We start from the raw sequence: 16,541 nt of genomic DNA on the forward strand, positions 1-16,541 counted from the left end.
AATATTATGTTATTTAAATTCCACCATTGTACCAAATTATTTATATACTTTTTCAAAATTTTATGTCCCTTGTCAATTTCAATCTTTTCACAGACATAGTAAACATAAATTATATAGCTGAATAAACGCTTTCTAGTAAAATAAAGCTGGATAAAGTAAACTGTACAATTTTTTTTTTTACTTTATAGCACTTCTAAAAATAATATCCAAAAAAATTATGCACTTTTTATATATTATATTAAAAAAATATACAATTTTTTATACTATTGCGATTATCCGATATAATGCAAGTTAAAAATGATCTTTGCTACAAAGAAAAAAGATTATAAAACCAAATATCACATTTCTTAAAATATTCTCATCAAATGATGTACTCCTTTTATTATTGACCTTTAGTATTTGTTTTCCAATCGTATACTCCATTATTTTTCAAACAAGAAAAAATGGTTATTTATTATATGTATATAGACATTATAGTTATACTTCAAAAGAAAAGAAGAAAAAAATGTGTGTGTACCGTGTATAATTAGTAATTACAGTGATATTACAGTGATACTATATCTAAAGGCGAAGTGCATTAATACAGAGATACATAATTAACATATACATATCTCCGCGTATCGGCGTATATGTCTTCTAAATATGCTTATGACATAAATGTCTAAACAAAACTCTCTCTTTCTCTCTCTAATCTTACATATTTCCACTTCTTCTTGTCTATATTTTTGTCACCCCTCATTTCTCCTTTTTCTTCCATTGCAGACCCCCCCCCCCTCCTTCCCCTCTCTCTCTATATGCCCTAAAAATCCAATATAAAGAACACCCTTTTCTTTTACATAGCCGCTATATCTCTTCTCAGTTCTAACACTCTGTTTTATCAAACCATTTTCCCCCATTTTTCTTGCTCAAGATTCATCCTTTTATATCTGAAAATGTTTTGTTAAAACACAGATTTTGATATACTACTAAAGAACGAAACTTTGCTTTGTTTAAGTGAAGATTGATACTCAGATAAAGTTTTTTTATTGAGGTATTTAAATGGCACCGAGTATGGATTGTGCAGTTTCTAGTCTTTTATGTGCAGAAGACAACAACAGTATTTTTTACAATGAGGACGATGATGATTTTGGATTTGTTGAGGAAGACAGATGGTATTCTAGGAATCATCGAAATGGTCAAGAAAACAACAAGAGGTTGTTTTATGGGGAAGAATCTTTGACTGGTATTCCATTACAGAGTGAAGAGTGTTTAGCTTTGATGATTGAAAAAGAAAGTGAACATATGCCTGCTGTTGATTACTTTGATAGATTGAGAAATGGTGATTTGGATATTGGTGCTAGAGATGAGATTCTTGATTGGATTGCTAAGGTTGGTTCATCACCTTTTTTTTAATATGGGAATTGTTGATTAATGGTTTTTAATCACTTAGATTAATTAGATTTCACGTTTAAAATATTTAGATGTGTCTTTTTGGTTGCTAATGGAGTTTGATGGAGTTATTAAGATTCCTTAAACAGTATTTAAGGGGGGTGGGGGTGTCAATGATGTAATTTTCTTGTTCCAAAAGGAGGAGGTTGATATTATGTCATTATTGACTTTGGGGGGTTTTGGTTGTTGGGTGGTGGTGGTGGTGGGGGTGGGGGGGAGGGAGAGGAGGTTTGATGAATGGTTATTGAGTTTTACTTTTTGGTGGGATACTTTTTGGTGTTTTGTTTAATGGTCAGCTAATGCTGATACGTTAAATGAATGGGATTTCACTCTTTTAATTTTTGTGTCTTTTTTTCCCATGTCACCAAATTCTTAGCTGTCTGTAATTGGATTATTACCTTTTTACTTGTCTTGTTGTACTTCTTGTGTAATGTGATTGTTTATCAGTTACTATTTGTATTCATTTTTGGCTGAGTAGATATTAAGTAACTCTAATGGTGGATCATTATTTGCAGGTTCATTCACATTTCAGTTTTGGGCCAATGTGTGCATATTTGGCTGTCAACTACCTTGATAGATTTCTTTCTGCATATGACTTACCTGTAAGTTTTTTTGATTACTGAATTTGGTATTACGCTTAGTTTCATTTAATCAAATTGCTGATAGTATCTGTTCTTGTTTTTATAGAAGGGTAAAGCTTGGATGATGCAGTTACTTGGTGTAGCTTGTTTGTCTCTTGCTGCTAAAATGGAGGAGACTGATGTTCCTCTATCTCTAGATTTACAGGTAAACATTACAAGAAATCTTAAGTATCTTTTAAGGGCAGCCCGTTGCACTAACTCCCTCTATGCGCGGGTCCGGCCCTTCTGGGAAGTGCCGGACCACAAGGGTCTATTGTACGCAGTCTTACCTTGCATTCTCGTTGGAGGCTTTTTACTCGGCTTGAACCCATGATGTCCTGGTCACATGGTATCAACTTTACCATTGCCAAGGCTCCCTTAAGTGTCTTTAAATTTATAAATTTTGGGTAATGGCATAATAATGGTTGTGGATTTGCGATGATCGGTACAGGTTGAGGATGCAAAGTTTGTATTTGAAGCAAGAACTATACAAAGAATGGAACTCCTTGTGTTGAGCACATTAAAATGGAGAATGCAGGCTATAACCCCATTCTCATTCACTGATTATTTTCTAAAGAAGATAACTGATGATCAAATTGCCTCAAGATCTTTAATCAATAAATCAGTACAACTCATATTAAGCACACTTAAAGGTAAGGTTCATTTTTCCTTGAGATAATTAAGATCTTGATTTGTGCTTGTTTTCTGATGGCTAATCTTTTTGGTGGGTGAAAATTAAATGCAGGAATTCACTTCTTGGAATACAAGCCTTCTGAGATAGCAGCAGCAGTGGCAATCTCAGTTGCAGTAAAAACTGAGACAATAGACAGTGAGAAAGCAATATCTGCTCTAGTTCAGCATGTACAAAAGGTAAATATTAGTGGTCCAAAAAAGCATAGGCAAAAAAAACATTCGTACAACTTGATCATTTATTCACTTTTCAATCCTATCTTTTTCATGTTGATTAACTTATAGTATGTACAATATTAAAACTATCTTCTTTACTTTGCTTTTGCAGGATAAAGTGATGAAATGTGTTGAATTGATTCAAGAATTATCATTACCAAGTGATTTTATTAAAGGACCAAGTGCACCAATTCCATCTGTTCCTCAAAGTCCAATTGGTGTGTTGGATGCTGCATGTTTAAGTTACAGAAGTGATGAATCAGGAGTTGGATCATGTGCTAATTCTTCACATAGTAGTCCCATTGCTAAGAGGAGAAAGCTAAATGACACAAAAATGGATGAATGTTGAGTGGAAAGCCTTTTGGTTGAATGAGAGTTCGGTGTGATATTTGAGAATGCACCCCTCAAACACAACTTCAAATAAAGAAAGTAAATGGTGGTGGGGTGGGGGGTGGGGCGGTGGAGATTGTAAGTAGTTGGATCATTTTGGTGGCTGAAGATTGGAGATATAGTCAAGAGGTTTCATGCCATTAACATGAAAAGAAACTGGAGCTGTTAAATATTAGACATCTTAACAGCTAAAGCAGCCAGAAACAATTAGGCAGAAATAGAAGAAAAAAAAAAAGAAAAAAGAAGAGAAACTCTTATAGTATGTCTTGCTTTTGAGTTAGATAAAGTTTGTTTTTAGGGTTGAGGGCTTGCATTTATTTTAAGGTTTAAAAAAAAAAAGAACCAAAAAAATAGGTGGTGGAAGTTGAAACCCCAAAGAGAAAATTTTGAGTGTCATTTTATTTGTGTCATTGTGCACTTTTGATTTGTGTAAATACTTTATGGTTTCTTTATGAAATTCTAAACTATACAGTCCAGTAATATCTCATTTGATTCTTGTAACTTGTTGCCATTTTTATTAAGAGTTTAATATTTTATCATGTACTTCCTTCGGTTCAATTTACGTGATATAATTTGACCTGACACAAAGTTTAAAAAAAAAAAGAATTTTGAAATATTTGATCCTAAAGATTAATAGGATTAAGGGGCAAAAACTTTGTGAGGTCATATCATTTGTGTGCATATAAAAATTTCTCATTAAAAGTAAAGTGGATAAAATAAAAAATTTAAAGTTAAATTATTTTCAAATATAAAAATGTGATATTCTTTTTAGAACATACTAATAAGTAAAATCAATCATTTAAATTAAAACGGGGTAAAGATTTTTACACTATAAGTTATCTAAGTGATATTTACAAGAAAATCTTCATAAGAGGTAAACTCGAATATAAGATAAGTTACTTAGGGTTTGTTTGATACGAGGATTAAGAAATAATTAATCTTGAGATTAAATTTGAGATTAGCTTATCCTACATTTGATTGAGATAAAGTTGTAGTATAACTTATTTCAGGATTAGTTATTTCGAGATTGTAGTATTAATTTTATCCCCATGGGATAACAATCTCGGGATAACTTATTTTCTAACAGGTTTTTTTTGTACATGATGTATAAGTTAAACCCTTTTATTAGTATAGTATAATATTCAAAATAATGTATTCTTTTTTTACCATTAATTTTCTGGTGTAGAATTAAATGGAAAGACTAGATTAGCCTTCTGCCATATACTTTTTGTGGAGCACATGTGATAAGTCCTTCTTTGACTGTTTGTCTGGTTGGACTATTGGGTTTTGCTGCTATGCTAAATATACTAACTGTAGACTGATTCACTTTTATCCTTATCAGTATGGACTAGTTTTATTTGGCAATGCAATGGGCACAAATTCTTGCCTTGAAAATAAATAAATAAATCCTTTTCTTCTTTACTCTTTTTAATTGTTTCTTTAATTTGGTAAATTGGAATGGGACTTGCAGAAAAAGCACTTTTATGGGCAAAGAACAAACTAAAATTTATTTCAGTTCAAGCACTGCCAAACATTCAGAAATACTACTGTATTTGTAAAATTATCTCAACTTTTAGCCCGTTTGGTTTATGGAATCAGTTCCCTGAACAAAAAGAAAAGGGGCTGACAATTCATCCAATTTTCACACGATCAACCTTGCAAAAAAGCAAGATTCAAAAAGATTATATTTATGGATTTAAGTTACATATACTAAAAGTGTAAAGAATTTTATATCATTAGTGCAATTTAATTTATTGTAGTACGTTGCTTATCATTTATTCGAGGTTATTATTTAATAATTATTATATAAAATTGTTTGTAACTTTTTTTAAGTGATCTCATTATGCAAATAATTTTGGAATTAAGGCGTAGTTATTATTGTTATTGATCTTATTGTAAATATCTTTATGCTATGAGTATATAGAACCTAAACTCTTCGTTTATTTCTAAGTTGATTGAGACAAGTCTATCAGCACATTTAACTATTGATCCCTTAGAAATGAGGGGTAAAAAGTACTCCCCGTTCCAATTTATGTGAACCTATTTGATTAGGCACGAAGTTTAAGAAAAAAATAAAGACTTTTGGAATTTGTGGTCCTAAACAAGTCTAAATGGGCCCCAGAGTATTTGTATGGTTATAAAAGTTTCTCATTAAGGGTAGAGTTGTAAGTTTAAGCTAAATTGTTACCAAATTTAGAAAGGGTTCATTCTTTTTGAAACAGACCAAAAAGAAAATAGGTTCACATAAATTGTAACAGAGGGAGTAATTTTTAGACAAAATACCTTATCACCCCCTAAACTTGTCACAAATTATTAGTTATAGCTTTAAACTATTCGTGGTCTTAATTACCCCCTCAACTAGGCCTTTTGAGAGCCATTACCTCCCTGAACGCTGATGTGACAAATTGTGTGGGTGCACTCGCCTTCCACGTGAATTTTTGTATATGTGGCATTTTTTTAAAAAATAAAATATATTTTTACCTTTTTAAGTATATTACTTTTTTAGATAATTTTTTTCGAATACAATTTATAATAAAATTTGGATCGAACTACATTATTTAGGCTAAATATTTTTATTTGGCTAAAAATAAACAACAACAACAACAACAACCACCCAGTATAATCCCACTTAGTGGGATCTGGGGAGGGTAGTGTGTACGCAGACTTTACTCCTACCCTGGGGTAGAGAGACTGTTTCCAAATGAACCCCCGACATCCTTCCCTCCAAGAACTTCCCACCTTGCTCTTGGGGAGACTCGAACTCACAACCTCTTCGTTGGAAGTGGAGGTTGCTCACAACTTTTTTTGAATTTGACATGAAAATAAAGATTAATACAATTGAAATAAATAGTGAAGGCATCTAAAAAGTTATAAAAATACATAGTTTGAACTTAATTATTTTGGCTATAATTTTTTTTATATAGCTCTAAAAATATACTTTTTACATATTGTACCTGAAAAAGTAAAAATACACAGTTGAATTAAATAGTCATTGTATCAAAAGAAGAAATAAAAAGAGTGTACAATTACAAAAAATATCTTACTCTATGGATACATTTTTAGACCAATAAAAAAAGGGTACGCTCTTTTTATTTCTTCTTTTAATACAACGACTATTTATTTCAAGTATGTACTTTTACTTTTTTCAGGTAAAATCTGTAAAACAATAATAATTTTTAGAGCACCATAATTTAGAGCAATATAAAAAATTATAGCTAAAATAATTAATTTCAAACTATGTATTTTTAAAACTTTTTAGATGCCTTGACTATTTATTTCAATTGTATAAATCTTTATTTTCAGTTCAAATTCAAAAAAAGATTAACTAAAACTTTATTATTTTTAGCCAAATAAAAAAATTTAGCTTAAATAATGTAGTTCTTTCCAAGTTTTATTATAAATTGTATTAAAAAAAAAATCTCTAAAAAAGTAACATACTTAAAAAGGTAAAAATATATTTTGTTTTTCAAAAAAATGCCACATATATAGAAAAATCCACGTGGCAGGCGAGTGCACCCAAACAATTTGCCACATCAACGTCCAGGGGGTAATGGCTCTCAAAAGGCCTAGTTGAGGGGTAATTAAGACCACAATAGTTTAAGGTTGTAACTAATAATCCGTGACAAGTTTAGGGGGTAGTAGGATATTTTGCCTAATTTTTAAGTTCCCAACGGAAAGAATAAATGTAACATTTTTTTTCTTTCAATAACTTTGGCCAATTTTTGCTGTTTTTATTTGTACACTTATTTTAAAAGTAAATTCTGCGTTCCGAGGCCTCAAAAACCACTTTCTATCTCACCTCGACTTGCATGTGCAGTCCGGGCGCGTAACTAGAAAGCCAATATATGAAAATCTCTGAAAAATGATGAATTTCGGCTTCAAAATGGATTTAAGTTGACTTCGATTAATATTTTGGATAAACGGACCCGTACCCGTACCGTAGGAAAATATGGGAAGGGAACATGCCCGGAATCGAATTCCGAGGTCCCAAGCCCGAGAAATGAATTTTTAAAGAAAATTATTTTCTGGAATTATTTATGAGTTTTGGAAATAAATGTGTTTAAAATTTGATGGTATCGGGCCCGTATTTTGGTTCCGGTGCCCGGTACAGGTCTTATATGTGATTTAATATAAGTCCGTGAAATTTGGTAAGAAACGGACTTGAAATGATACGAATCGGACCTTATTTGAGGAAATTGGGAAAATTTGAAGTTCTTAAGAAATTTCATGATTTTGATGCTAAATTCTAAGTTGTTGATGTTATTTTAGTGATTTGAATGCACGAGCGAGTCCATATTATATTTTTAGGTTGGTGTGCATATTTGGTTTGGAGCCCCGAAGGCTCGGATGAGTTTTGGATAGGCCACGGGGTGGATTTTGGACTTGGGGAATTGCAGGTTTTTAGCTGTTTCAGTGCAGACCTGCAGGCTTCGCATTGGCTTGCAAATGCGAGGTCCAGGTCGCAAATGCGAAATGTAGCCAGGCCAGCCTACCTCGCAATTGCGAGGATTCTATCGCAAATGCGATCCTCCAGTTTTAGCCAGACATCGCAAATGCGACATTTGCAACCTGCAATTTTATAACTTAGCCGAAAATCTTTCATTTTTCACACTCTTTCAAAACCAAAACACTCTTGGGCGATTTTTCAAAGACAACTCTTCTTCCAAATCGATTGTAAGTTAATTTTAACTCGTTTCCTTCAATCATTAACATCTTTTCACATGATTTCAACTCAAAATCAATGATTTTCATGGAGGAAATTGGGTGTTTTGGGTAGAACCTAGGTTTTTCAAATATTGGGTATTTGGACCTCGATTTGAGGTCCGATTTCAAAACAAATTATATATTTGGGTTCATGGGGGAATGAGTAATCGGGTTTTGGTTCGAACCTCGGGTTTTGACCATGTGGGCCCAGGGGCGATTTTTGACTTTTTGGGTAAAACTTTAGAAAATTCATTTTCATGCATTAGAATTAATTCATTTAGCATTTATTGATGAAATTAAGTAACTTCTAGCTAGATACGAGCGAATTGGTGGTGGAATCAAGAGGTAAAGCGATAATAGAGACTTGAATTTTGTTTGTGTCATCGAGGTAAGTATTTGGCCTAACCTTAGCTTGAGGGATTAGGAGTCGAGTCTTATTTGCTATGTGGTATTTATCGAGTACCACGTATAGGCATGGTGACGAGTATCTATACGTTGGTGTCAAGCATGCCCGTGAGTCTTATATTGTGATTATTATGGCTTCGTTGTATTATTCATGCTTTGATGATGATTTCTATTTTTGGGCAAAGTTTGTGGAAGTAATCGTGACATTTGAACAATGAGGAGCGTTGGCTCAAGTTGTACAATGAAATGTGAAAGTATAAGTGGAAATTGAACCTTTTAGAGTATTGGCTCAAAGTTGTGAAGTAAAAGTGAAAAAAGAGAAGAAAATCATTATATTATCTCCCTTGCCGGGATATTGTTGCTTTAATGTTATCTCCCTTGCCGGGATGTTGATGTTCCTGTTGATATTGTTCCCTTGCCGGGACTTGATCGTTGAACTATTATTCCCTTGCCGAGATTCTTATTGTAATTTCATTTATTCCATTGTCCCATTGTTTGTGATTGTTGTTTGGGTGAGGATGAGTGTTAAAGCACGAAGGGTGATGCTGTGACACACGATGTACAATTCCGTACCGATTATATTGATTATATGTTGAGGACGAGAGTAAAAGCACGAAGGGTGATGCCGTGCACATTTTCATTACTTGATTGTTTTGGTGAGGACGAGAGTAAAAGCACGAAGGTGATGCCGTGCACTTATTGATTTCTGATTCTTTGTTGATATTCGAGATATGTTGTTTTTTTCAATTACGTGTTGTCTTTCTATAGTAAATTGATAGTTTCCTCGTAGCATGTTACCCCTCCCATACTTGATTGTATATTACTGTTCTTCTTTTCCACTGTATATAGTTAAATTGCACAGGTTTATTTGGTAGTCTGGTCCTAGCCTCGTCACTACTTCGCCGAGGTTAGGCTAGGCACTTACCAGAACATGGGGTCGGTTATGCTGATACTACACTCTACACTGTGTGCAGATCCCGGAGCAATAACTTTTGGACCGTAGATTGGATGGCTACCTCCAGTCCACGCGGAGATCCAAGGTAGTCCTGCAGGCGCCCGCAGGCCCTGACGTCTCCCTCTACCCCTTTATCCCTGTTTCATTTCCTTAATTCAGAAACAGTGTATCGTTTATTTTTTTTCAAACATTGTATGTAGTATTCTTAGATCGTCTGTGAAACTGTGACACCAATTCTGGGTAGTAGAGGCTCAAACAGTTGTATTGGATTCATGTTCAGATAATTTATTGCTTTCTTTCGCTTATTGTAATTTCCGCTGTCTATACGTTAATTCTTTATAATTGTTAAGGAATATAAATTGGTAAAAAGGTAATTTCTCCAAATAGTCGGCTTACCTAGCTCACATTAGTAGGCGCAATCACGACTCCCGAAGGTGGGAAATCTGGGTCGTGATAAGTTAGATCAGAGCTCTAGGTTACATGGGTCTCACAGTTCACAGACAAGCTTAGTAGAGTCTGAGGGATCGGTACAGAGACGTCTGTATTTATCCCCCAGAGGCTATAGAGTTAGGAAAAACTTCACATTTATTCTTTCATATCGTGCAGTTTGGTTTCTCAATGCTAATTGAATTTCTACTCTGTTCTTTCGCAGATGGCGAGAACACGTGCTTCCTCATCCACTGACCAGCAGCCCGATCCCTCAGCAACTGCTCCCACTAGGGGCAGAAGGCGAGGCCGAGGCCGTGCTAGAGGCCGAGGTAGGGGCAAAGCTCAGCCCAGAGTAGAAACATCAACGGCAGAGCCTCAGGTTGACTTTGATGATGAGGTTCTGGCCCCGGCAGTTCAGGTGGGTCCGGCTCAGGTCCTAGAGGGGTTTATTGCTACCCTAGTACTCCAGGATGCTCTGGTCTGTCTAGTGGGCCTTATGGAGAGTGTCACCCGAGCAGGCTTACTTCCTGTAGCCCCAGCCGTCTCTCAGGCTGGAGGAGGAGCTCAGACTCTTGCTACTCGCACTCTAGAGCAGGTAACTCCCCAGTTTTAGACTCTAGCAGTTCAGCTAGTTGGAGCAGTTCAGCCGGGTGTGGTAGCTCAGACCGGTGATGGAGCAGCTATGTCTGCCGATGCTTTGTGGAGGTTGGACAGGTTCACCAAGCTCTTCACTACTACTTTCATCAGTGCATCTTCTGAGGATCCCCAGGATTATCTAGACAGCTGTGATGAGGTTCTCAAGAACATGGGGATAGTGGAGACCAATGGGGTCGATTTTGCTACTTTTCTCTTATCTGGGTCCGCCAAGACTTGGTGGGCAGACTATTGTTTGGCTAGACCAGCCGGATCACCAGCTTTAACTTGGGAGCAGTTTACTCAGCTATTTCTAGAGAAGTTTCTCCCCATCACTCAGAGAGAGGCCTATCGGAGGCAGTTTGAGCGTCTCCAGCAGGGTTCTATGACCGTTACTCAGTATGAGACCAGATTCATCGACTGGGCTCATCATGCTCTTATCATACTTCCCACCGAGAGAGAGAGAGAGAGAGAGAGAGGGTGAGGAGGTTCATTGAGGGACTTATCCAGCCTATTCGACTTCAGATGGACAAGGATACGAGGAGTGAGATTCATTCCAGGAGGCGGCCAATGTGGCCAGGAGAGTTGAGCTGGTTCTATCGGAGGGAGGTGGTCAGGGGTCTGACAAGAGGCCTCGTCATTTAGGCAGATTCAGTGGTACCTCGTCTGGAGGCAAGGATTCGTATGGTAGAGATCCTCCTAGGCCTTTTCAGTCAGCACTTCAGCTTTCTCACGGTGCTTCAGGTGACCGTGATTCTCATATGCAGTATTTTGATCAGTAGTTCTACAGTGCACTACCAGCTCCTATTAGTGCACCGCCACTTCAGAGTTTTCGGGGTGGTCATTTTGGTCGTCAGGGTCAGCAGTCTCAGCAGCCGAGGGCTTGTTACACTTGTGGTGATATGGGTCACATTGCTAGGTTTTGCCATCGAGCACCGAGTAGCTCTCAGCATCAGGGTTCCTGTTCCATGGTTCAAGCACCGAGTATTCCACAACCCGCCCAGCCAGCTAGGGGTGGGGGTAGAGATGCTAGAGGTGGAGGTAGAGGTATTAAAGGTGGAGCTCAGGCCACTAGAGGTGGAGGCCAGCCAATAGTAGGCCGTCCCAGAGATATAGTTTAGAGTGGTAGGGCCCAGCCCTGATGTTATGCTCTTCCAGCCAGGCCCGAGGCTGAGGCTTCCGATGCAGTTATCACAGGTACTATTCTGGTTTGTAGCAGAGATGCTTCAATTTTATTTGATCCGGGATCTACGTACTCCTATGTGTCATCTTATTTTGCACCGTATCTAGTCATGCCTAGTGATTCTTTGAGTGCTCCTATTTATGTGTCTACACCGGTGGGTGATTCTATTGTGGTAGATCGAGTCCATCATTCATGTGTAGTTGCGATTGGGGGTCTTGAGACTCGTGTAGATTTGCTTCTTCTGGACATGGTTGATTTCAATATCATATTAGGGATGGACTGGTTATCACCTTATCACGCTATCTTAGATTGTCATGCCAAGACTGTGACCTTAGCCTTGCCGGGTTTACCTCGTTTAGAGTGGAGAGGGACTCCTAGTCATTCTACCCGTAGTGTTGTCTCATATATGAAGGCTCGGCGTATGGTCGAGAAGGGGTGTTTGGCCTATTTGGCCTATGTTCGTGATTCTAGTGCTGAGGTTTCTTCTAATGATTGTGTGCCTGTTATTTGTGAATTTCCTGAGGTATTCCCTTTAGACCTGCTGGATATGCCACCCGACAGGGATATTGACTTTTGCATTGATTTGGCTCCGGGCACTCAGCCCATTTCTACCCCGCCGTTTCATGTGGCCCCGCCTGAGTTGAAAGAGTTGAAGGAGCAGTTTCAAGACTTGCTTGAGAAAGGTTTCATTAGACCGAGTGTTCCGCCTTGGGGTGCACCGGTGTTGTTTGTTAAGAAGAAGGAGGGATCGATGAGAATGTGTATTGATTATCGGCAGTTGAACAAGGTTACAATCAAGAATAAGTATCCATTGCCGATGATTGATGATTTGTTCGATCAGCTTTAAGGTGCCAAGGTATTCTCGAAGATAGACTTGAGATCTGGCTACCATCAGTTGAGGATTAGGGCATCCGATGTCCTTAAGACAGCTTTTCGCACTCGGTATAGGTATTATGAGTTCTTGGTGATGTCATTCGGGTTGACAAATGCCCCAGCAGCTTTTATGGATTTGATGAACCAAGTGTTCAGGGCTTACTTGGATTCATTCGTGATAGTCTTCATTGATGATATTTTGATATATTCCCGTAGCCGGGAGAAGCACGAGCAACATCTTAGAGTGGTTCTTCAGACTTTGAGGGATAGTCAGTTGTATGCTAAGTTTTCAAAGTGTGAGTTCTGGCTGAGTTCAGTTGCATTCCTGGGTCATGTTGCATCAGCAGAGGGTATTCAGGTTGATCCGAAGAAGATTGAGGCAATCAAGAACTAGCCTAGACCAGCAACAACTACAAAGATTCGGAGTTTCTTGGGATTGGCAGGCTACTATCGTCGGTTTGTGGATGAGTTTTCATCTATCACAGCCCCGATGGCCAGGTTGACCCAAAAATGTGCCCAGTTCAGATGGTCGGACGAGTGTGAGGCGAGCTTTCAGAAGCTCAAGACAGCTCTAACTACGGCACCGGTGTTGGTTTTACTCACAGGTTCAGGGCCTTATACAGTTTATTGTGATGCATCTCGTATTGGACTTAGTGCGATATTGATGCAGGATGGCAAGGTCATTGCCTATGCTTCACGACAGTTGAAGATTCATGAGAAGAACTATCCAGTTCATGATTTGGAGTTGGCAGCCATTGTTCACGTGTTGAAGATTTGGAGGCATTATCTTTATGGTGTGGCATGTGTTCACGGATCACAAAAGTCTGCAGTATTTGTTCAAGCAGAAGGAGCTAAATTTGAGGCAGAGAAGGTGGTTGGAGCTATTAAAGGATTATGATATCACCATCTTATATCATCCGAGAAAGGCCAATGTGGTGGCCGATGCCTTGAGTAGGAAGTCAGCCAATATGGGTAGTCTTGCTTATATTCCGATCGGTGAGAGACCGCTTGCTTTGTATGTTCAGGCTTTGGCCAATCAGTTCGTGAGGTTGGATGTTTTTGAGCCTAGTCGTGTGTTAGCTTGCACGGTCGCTCGTTCTTCTTTATTGGAGCGTATCTGAGATTGGCAGTATGATGATCCCAATTTGTGTGTCCTTAGAGACATGGTGAAGCACGGAGGTGCCAAGTAGGTTACTTTAGGTGATGATGGAGTTTTGAGATTGCAGGGTCGAATTTGTGTGCCTAATATGGATGGGATTCGAGAGTTGATTTTAGAGGAGGCCCATAGTTCCCGGTACTCTATTCATCCAGGTGCCGCGAAGATGTATCAGGATTTGCAGCAACATTATTGGTGGAGAAGAATGAAGAAGGATATCGTTACATATGTGGCTCTGTGTTTGAACTGTCAACAGGTTAAACACGAGCACTAGAGGCCTGGTGGTTTGTTTCAGAGGATTGAGCTTCCCGAGTGGAAGTGGGAGCGGATCACTATGGACTTCGTTGTTGGATTCCCATGGATCCAGAGGAAGTTCGACGCAGTGTGGGTTATTGTTGATAGGCTGACCAAATCAGCACATTTCATTCTTGTGGTAGTCTCCTACTCTTCTGAGAGGTTAGATAAGATCTATATCCGGGAGATTGTTCGTCTTCATGGTGTGCCCGTGTCTATCATTTCGGATCGAGGTACGCAGTTTACCTCCCATTTTTGGAGAGCAGTTCAACGAGAGTTGGGCACACGGGTTAAGTTGAGCACAACGTTTCATCCTCAGACGGACGGGCAGTCCGAGAGAATTATTCAGATTTTGGAGGATATGCTCGAGCTTGTGTCATTGACTTTGGAGGCTCGTGGGATCAGTTTTTGCCTTTAGCAGAGTTTTCCTACAACAACAGCTACTAGCCGAGTATCCAGATGGCTCCGTATGAGGCTTTGTATGGTAGGCAGCGTCGGTCGCCGATTGGATGGTTTGAGCCGGGGGAGGCTCGGTTGTTGGGTACGGATCTGGTTCAGGATGCCTTGGACAAGGTCAGAATTATTCAGGAAAGGCTTCGTACAGCTCAGTCCAGGCAAAAGAGTTATGCTGACCGTAAGGTTCGTGATTTGGCATTCATGGTTGGTGAGCGGGTATTGCTTCGAGTGTCGCCTATGAAGGGCGTGATGAGATTTGGTAAGAAGGGAAAGCTTAGCCCTAGGTTCATTGTCCCGTTTGAGATTCTTGATCGAGTGGGAGAGGTGGCTTACAAACTTGCGTTGCCGCCGAGCTTATCAGCCGTGCATCCAGTATTTCATGTGTCCATGCTTCGGAAATATCACGGCGATCCATCCCATGCATTAGATTTTAGCACTGTCCAGTTGGACAATGACTTGTCTTATAAGGAGGAGACGGTAGCTATTCTAGATCGGCAGGTTCTTTAGTTGAGATCGAAGAGTTTTCCTTCTGTTCGTGTTCAGTGGAAAGGTCAGCCCGCTGAGGCATCGACCTGGGAGTCCGAGTCCGATATGCAGAGCCGTTATCCTCACCTTTTCCCCGACTCAGGTACTTCCTTCTTCTGTCCGTTCCAAGGTCTCAAAAACCTCTTTTCGTATCACCTCGATTTGCATGGGTAGTCCGGGCGCGTAGCCAGAAAGCCAACATGTGAAAATCTGTTAAAAATGATAAATTTCGACTTTAAAATGGATTTAAGTTGACTTCGATAAATATTTTGGGTAAACGGACCCGGACCCGTGATTTGACGGTCCCGAAGGGTCCGTAGGAAAATATGGGACTTGGGCGTATGCCCGAAATCGAATTCCGAGGTCCCAAACCCGAGAAATGAATTTTTAAGAAAATTATTTTATGGAGTTATTTATGAGTTTTGAAAATGAAATGTGTTTAAAATTTGATGGTATCGGGCCCGTATTTTGGTTTCGGCACCCGATATATGTCTTATATGTGATTTAAGATAAGTCTATAAAATTTGGTAAGAAACGGATTTGAAATGATATGAATCAGACCTTATTTGAGGAAATTGGTAAAATTTGAAGTTCTTAAAAAATTACATAATTTTGATGCTAAATTCATAGTTGTTGATATTATTTTAGTGATTTGAATGTATGAGCGAGTCCATATGATATTTTTAGGTTGGTGTGCATATTTGGTTTGGAGCCCCAAGGGCTCGGATGAGTTTTGGATAGGCCACGGGTTGGATTTTGGACTTGGAGAATTGCAGGTTTTCAGCTGTTTCAGTGCAGCTCTGCAGGCTTCGTATTTGCAAAGCCTGGCTCCCAAATGCGAGTTCACAAATGCGAGGGCCAGGTCGCAAATGCGAAATGTAGCCCATGCCAGCCTACCTCGCAATTGCGAGGATTCTATCGCAAATACGATCCCCCAGTTTTAGCCAGACGTCGCAAATGTGACACATTGTTCGCAATTCCCACTCCGCAAATGTGAAAACTGCTTCGCAAGTGCGAACTTAGCCGAAGTCTGGGTTCACAATTGCGAACCCTGGTCGCAAATGCGACATCTGCAACCTGCAATTTTATAACTTAGCCAAAAATCTTTTATTTTTCACACTCTTTCAAAACCAAAACACTCTTGGGCGATTTTTCAAAGACAACTCTTCTTCCAAATCGATTGCAAGTCAATTTTAACTCGTTTCCTTCAATCATTAACATCTTTTCACATGATTTCAACTCAAAATCAATGATTTTCAAGGGGGAAATTGAGTATTTTGGGTAGAACCTATGTTTTTCAAAAATTAAGGATTTGGACCTCCATTTGAGGTCTGATTTCAAAACAAATTATTTTTTTGGGTTCGTGGGGAAATGGGTAATCGGGTTTTGGTTCGAACCTCGGGTTTTGACCATGTGAGTCCGGGGGCGATTTTTGACTTTTTGGGTAAAGCTTTAGAAAACTCATTTTCATGCATTAAAATTGATTCATTTAGCATTTATTGATGAAATTAAGTAACTTGTGGCTAGATACGACTAAATTGGTGGTGGAATCAAGAGGTAAAGTGATAGTAGAGACTTGAATTG

The 16,541-nt window shown here is 38.6% G+C and overlaps 1 protein-coding gene across 1 annotated transcript; it reads left to right on the forward strand.

Moving 5' to 3' along the window:
* Positions 1 to 715: 715 nt before the first annotated feature.
* On the forward strand, positions 716 to 3,820 carry LOC104246900 (cyclin-D2-1-like). Its single transcript, XM_009802805.2, has 6 exons — positions 716 to 1,368; positions 1,944 to 2,030; positions 2,116 to 2,214; positions 2,500 to 2,701; positions 2,794 to 2,918; positions 3,067 to 3,820. Exons 1-6 carry the CDS (start codon positions 1,039 to 1,041, stop codon positions 3,301 to 3,303), a joined length of 1,080 nt encoding a protein of 359 aa, XP_009801107.1. The 5' UTR covers positions 716 to 1,038; the 3' UTR covers positions 3,304 to 3,820.
* The last annotated feature ends 12,721 nt before the right edge of the window (positions 3,821 to 16,541 follow it).

The sequence above is a fragment of the Nicotiana sylvestris genome, chromosome 4 (genome assembly GCF_000393655.2).
Source record: "Nicotiana sylvestris chromosome 4, ASM39365v2, whole genome shotgun sequence".
NCBI classification, from domain to species: Eukaryota; Viridiplantae; Streptophyta; class Magnoliopsida; order Solanales; family Solanaceae; genus Nicotiana; species Nicotiana sylvestris.